The sequence below is a fragment of the Zootoca vivipara genome, chromosome 2 (assembly GCF_965207765.1).
Source record: "Zootoca vivipara chromosome 2, rZooViv2.hap1.1, whole genome shotgun sequence".
Taxonomy (NCBI): Eukaryota; Metazoa; Chordata; class Lepidosauria; order Squamata; family Lacertidae; genus Zootoca; species Zootoca vivipara.
This window is the reverse complement of record NC_142584.1, coordinates 4,852,713-4,858,712: the sequence shown is the minus strand read 5'-3', so window position 1 is coordinate 4,858,712 and position 6,000 is coordinate 4,852,713. Positions and strand designations below refer to the sequence as shown.

Below are 6,000 nucleotides of genomic sequence, written 5' to 3'. Positions count from 1 at the left end.
TTCCAACTCCACAATTCTGTGATTTTATGAATCATTGGAGGAGTGCAGCACTGATTTCCACCCACAGAATTTATCCTTCATGCTTTACCCTTAAAACTTCCTTATACAATTTATTTTATTTCATTAAATTTACATACTGCTTGACTGTGAAACAACCAACCACCTCAAAGCAGTTTAGAAAAAGAATAAAACCAGAAAATTATTGATAAAAACAGTTAGAAACAACTATTGTCAAATAATGAAGAGTACATTTTAATAATTTAAAATTTAAAATTTACATGACATTTCAGAAATGGTGTGGAAAGTTTCCCCTGTGGAAATTGCTCTTTTTACTTTCAGTTCCATAAGTCACATGTTGATGCAACAGATATCCCCACATGCCTTTATATTTTTTAGCATTTAATTAGACAATCTCTTGAATCAATATTTGAGCTAGATGACAAAAGAAATTGTCGGTGGAAACACACTGTTTTTAAAGGTAAAGGGACCCCTGACCATTAGGTCCAGTCGCGGACGACTCTGGGGTTGCGGCGCTCATCTCGCTTTATTGGCCGAGGGAGCCGGCATACAGTTTCTAGGTCATGTGGCCAGCATGCTTCTGGCGAATCAGAGCAGTGCACGGAAACGCCCTTTACCTTCTCACTTGGAGCGGTACCTATTTATCTACTTGCACTTTGATGTGCTTTCGAACATGTAGCAGATCACTGCTAAGTTCACAATGAAAGCAGCATTTGATCTGCCAGCTTTCTGGCTTATGGCTCACACTCTTAGCCACTGTGCTACCTCAAATCTGTCAAGATGTCCATACAGTTCTCCCCTCTGGTGGGTGAGTCCCTTTCTGCTGACCACTCCCCAAGGGATTCTTCACTGCTTTCCTCTGGAGATGAAACCACTTCTAGAGAATGGTGTCCATAACAGTACAGTTCTCGATGGCCAAGGTGGTCTGGCCCCTCCATGCTTTCTCTACCCATGCAGTGAGAAAGCCACGTTTCCAACTTTGAATGAGATGTAGCTTCAGGGCAGTAGGGGGAAGAAATCACAGGAGCCAGATCCACTATGGTAGACTCTGAAGAGTCACTTCCCATTCCACCATGATGGAAGGGGACTTCAGGGAGCGCTGTGTGAGTCTCATCCTTCACGCCTTCCACGTCAAGGTGGAACTTGTCTCTGCAGGCCATTTCCATCACCTCCCACACTACCCGTTCCAGACGGCTCATAGAAGATGGTACAGCAGAAGGTCCTTGAGGCCCTCCTTGGACAGAAGTATACAAGCACATCGTGGAAATGGCTTTTTGCAAACGCTTGAGAGGAGACCGAGATTCTGCCTGGGAAGGAACATCCCAAGAATCTGGGATGTCTGGGAAAGCCCAGAACAAGTGGGCAGGGGAAATCTTTTGGATGGGAGTCTTAGACACATAAGAGTAGAGGCAGAAGAAAGCATCAGCTGTTACAGCCAGAGTCTGGACTTGCTTGAACCGACCTGTGAAAGGAAGAATAGAAAGTGTCAGAGGAAGACCAGTGTAGATCCAAGAATCCATGATTCTATGATTCTATGACCCTAGCTTCCAGCTCTTCCAGGTCCCATCCGTATGGCAGGGACTGTACACACACCTGAAAACTAGGCCTGATTTCATTTTCCTGGGTTCTAGTTTTTTTCTGTCTTCCTCTTGCCTAAGCAAAGGCTTTTGTTTGGTCCTGTCTTCTGCTCCTGGTCCCAGTTCTACCTGCTTTCCTGTGTTCTATCAAGAACAGAGGTCCTTTCCCATCACCTGCTTTTCTTGCCAAGGGTTGAACATGGGAACTTCTCTACATGCTCTGAGCATCACCCTTTGATATCACAGTCCCAGAACTTGCCAGCCATGAAATGCTTGTGGCACTTACTTGCTAACATCAAGCAAGGATCCTCCGTCTCTAACCGTTGCACCTGGGCTCTGAGGAAGAGCTGGAAATCAATGCCCTCAGCTTGGGAGGGAACTGAGAAGAACCGAGATGGGATCCAAGATGCAGCCTGTGTCTCCTCTTGTACGAAGCCCAGGTTGCACAAGATGGTCTCAGCATCAGCTTCACAGAGGTCCAGCACCTCAGAGATGCTAGGCAGAGAAGATCAGAGTGTGAATGCAGGAGTGTCCCAACTGATTACTGAACCATTTTCAGGTCATAGCCCCACAAATACACCCCTAGGCATGTCCACAAGCCCCTTTCCTTCAGAGAATAACGGGCGGCACCTGTGGGATTTCCTCACCCCCAATTTATCTTCCTCACAGCCTTGTGTGGTGAAATAGGGTGCTTGCAATAAGATTCATGGTGGTGTCTCATGGGAGTACCCAGCGGGGGGCAGGGGGGCAGCTGCCCCCCCCAGAAGCAGGGCCGGCGCACGAGAGCGGCACTGCCAGCGGGCAGAGGCGGAGGCGGAGCACAGCCTGGCGGAGCACGGGCTCGCCGTTCCCGCCCGCCACGCTGCACCCTCCCTCCAGCTCCCCGCTGCGCCCTCCGGCAAAGTCAAGCGTGGTGGGGAACCAGAGAGCGCGGCGGGAAGCTGGAGGGCGCAGCTGGTGGGAACGCCGTACTCGCACTCCGCTGGGCTGTGCTCCTCTGCCGCCGCCTGCCTCTGGAGACTCCCCCGCTGCTGCTGATCCTGCTGCTGCCAGCGGCAGTCCCCTCGCCTGGCAGCCATCGCGCTCTGGCTCTTCCCCCGCCCCGCCGTGGGCGCTTCCTCCCTTCCCTTCCCTCCCGTGCCTTGGCCCCACCCCTTCCCCCCAGTTTGGATCCTGGGTACGCCCCTGTGGTGCCTGGTAGGGATAGCAAACACAGAGCCCTCTGTATGTTGTTGGACCACAATTCCCATCAGCCCCAGCCTGCTCAGCTAACAGTCAGGGATGGTGGGAGTTGTGGTCCATGACATCCAGAGGGCACCAGGTCAGCTGCCTCCAATGTACAGACCAGAGGCTAGGTACCATCCCTCTGCTCCAATCACTGCTGGTTTGTTAGTGGTGTAGGTAGATCTTTAAGCCAGTCCAAGTCCTACACAATACGATCCATGTTTACCTGGAGCTGGTCTTGTTAGTGCTGCCTGAGACGGCACTGGAAGTCATGCTGTGATCCAGATTGAGATGTTGGGAAGGCCAGAATGTATGCTTTTGGGACCTGCCGTGGAAGAAGAGACAGTGAAGAGACACATCTGCATGCACACCCACATCCCTTTTGGTGTGCATGTAGGAAGACCAAAAGGGAGGACAAGCTGGCAGTCATAGCCAGCTGCACACTTGCACCAGACTGCTAGTGTGACAACACCTTACAAAGTTATTAGACAAATATGCAGCCAGTACCTCATTTCAGAAGTAAAACTAGAAATCTCAGGGGGGGGCGCTGCCCCCCCCAAAACAAATTCAAATTCTGAAAAATGGCTGGATTTCAGATTTGTCCAAACTTTGGCTCTAGCAACGCTAGAGGTTATCCTTAGCTCTTCTTTCTCACCTAGGCTCAGCTCTGTCTTTGTCCAGTAGCACCATTGCTGGAAAGAAGAAAAGAAAGGTCTCTCATGAGCAAAGGATACATTGCATTCCTACAAAGAGAGCTGACAGCCAAGGAGTATATTGACAGAGTTGCACCATCAAATTAGCATTCTTGCCATCCATCCATGGGCCATCTGGAAAGAAGGCTTGCTCACACTCATCCTCATCACTTACCTTCTGCTCCCAGGCTAAGGTCATCTTCAAAGCTGGTTCTGTTGCTGCAGGATCCTACAGGATAACACAAATACATAGTCACCCAGAGCAAGCATCCACAGGTGGAAAAGGGACTGGGTGTGATCAAAAGGCTGAGTGGCTTTCTCTATGCAGTTTTATTATGGACATGCCACAACACAGCTCTACATGGGCAGGGCTGTGTGAAGGCTTCAGTTCCACAGAAGAACAGGAAATCCATAAAGTGTAGAATTCAGCTTCCTAAAATGCTCAGATTTTTCTTTCTTTCTAATCCTTGTGAAAATAGGCTTGTAAGTTTGCAAGCAATGCCTGCTGAAATTTCAGAATCCTAATGAGTTTCTGAATAAGATTTCCAGTGAAGGGGAGAGCAGTTTTGTGCCTTATAAAGCCCCTTGATTTCCCCCTCAAATTAGTATGTATTATTGTTTAATTAAATTATGAATCACTTTTCAAAATCATTGCGAGGCGAATTACAAGCAAACAATAAAAATAACTAAAGTAGGTTTTGAAACAATACCAAAAACAACAGTGGCTTGCCTTTCAATATTTTTTAGAAAAAAACATTGATGACGTCCAGTGCTTCCTGCCTTAATGGGTGAAGCTCCCACATTAGCGGAGATCATTTGCGGAGAAAAACAAGGGTGATTTTGAGGGGAATTGTCCTTGCAATTCCCCCCCCCAGGGCCCCTGGGGGAGTGAGCTTCACCTGCAGATCATCTTGGCTCTCGCTCCGGCATGGGAGACGCTGGGTGCCAAAGCACTTTGCAGAGGCTCTCCTATTTATTAGGGTGAAATTGGCTCTAATTTACAGACGTGTGCAGGATGGATGGGACAAGATTATAAACTGCCAAGTGAATCAGCTACTGAATCGCAACGTTTAGAACTGGAAAGATTTCCTTTGTAGAAAAATATCGTATGTGAGGGGGGAGGGGAGCCATTTATATATACCATGTTTGTTACATAAATGATTCAGCAAACCTCCCCCTGAATGCCAACAAACTGATAAAAAGCAAGAGGAGAAAAAGAGAGTGGGATTATATTTATGGATTAATATGAAAATAGAACTGTGTGAGAATATTGAAAGGATTTAAAGCACTGAACTTCCACTTATTGCAATTCGGACTATGAGCTTTGAAGATTGGCTATAGCTTCGGCAGGATGCCAGATTGTTAGTGATTTAAGGGTTGGAGGAGAAGGAGAAACTGGCGCTATGGTGGGGAAGCCAGATTACTCTTTATCTATACACAAGCAAGCAAAGATGGCAAGTGACACAGCTGGAATTACACAGGAACAGAGGAAGAGAAAGAGCAAAAAGTGGAAGTAGAGATGCTGCGTATGACATGATCAGAACAGGAGAAATGAAGAAACAAATGGAAAAATAAACTTCTCACACAGGCAATTTACAGGATATAGAACTCCTTCTGCAGAAATAAAATTTATTAAACGTGTTAATACGAATGGAAGTCCAGAACTCTGTAGTTGTTGATAAGAGACTACGATCAGGACTGAATGTAATTGGATTAATCAAGATTTCGGAAGCAGGAAGAAATAATAACTTTGCACTCTGAAACCCAGAACATGGGAAGTCACAAAATTATATAATTGACCTTATAATTTATATATATTTGGTTATGAATTGTAATTTGACATTGATAAGATGTGGCTGTTATTGGACCTTAGTAATTGAAAATTTAAAAAAAAAATTAAGAAAAAATAGAAAAAACATTGATTGGTTGATTATATTTCTGTGTTGCTTTTTATTCAAATGAATTCCAAAACAGCTTTCAAACAATAAAAAATAACATAATAGAACATCACAAATACAGCATAAATCATATAGAATAATTAACAAATCATCAATAAAAACAAGTCCAACCTATAAAACACTCTTAAAAAAACATCAACTAAAAACTTAGTTGGTCTCTAAGGTGCTACTGGAAGGATTTTTTATTTTTATTTTGACTGCGTCAGACCAACACGGCTACCTACCTGTAACTATCACAATTAAAGCAAAAGTAATATTACTGTATATGATTAACAAGCCAATACATCATTTATAATCTATAAAATAATATCAACAGTATTAACAAAATAGCAACCCAAAAATAAGCTAAGCACTGTTCATACACACATTCCCCACATCCCCCAACTGTATTTTACCTATCAGAAAGCTACAATTCCCAGCACCCTTTAATAAACTACACTCAACGGGACTCTTTGTTTGGGTGTGCGCACGCTCAAAATGTGCTTTTAACGTATGTTGTGTATGCAGTCCAAGCTTTAGCCTACCTTACTT

The 6,000-nt window shown here is 45.1% G+C and overlaps 1 protein-coding gene across 4 annotated transcripts in view; it reads right to left on the bottom strand.

Annotated features, from left to right (window-relative positions):
* Nucleotides 1–231: 231 nt before the first annotated feature.
* TESPA1 (thymocyte expressed, positive selection associated 1) overlaps nt 232–6,000 on the bottom strand; it is a 47,430-nt gene continuing 41,661 nt past the window's right edge. For all 4 annotated transcript variants that reach the window (XM_088661214.1, XM_088661215.1, XM_035107927.3 and 1 more), the window contains 5 exons: nt 3,687–3,740; nt 3,475–3,511; nt 3,046–3,144; nt 1,882–2,090; nt 232–1,480 (listed from right to left, as the gene is read on the bottom strand). In XM_088661214.1, coding sequence (XP_088517340.1) covers nt 780–1,480; nt 1,882–2,090; nt 3,046–3,144; nt 3,475–3,511; nt 3,687–3,740 — 1,100 coding nt within the window. In that variant the 3' untranslated portion in view covers nt 232–779. The remainder of the gene's footprint in view (nt 1,481–1,881; nt 2,091–3,045; nt 3,145–3,474; nt 3,512–3,686; nt 3,741–6,000) is intronic.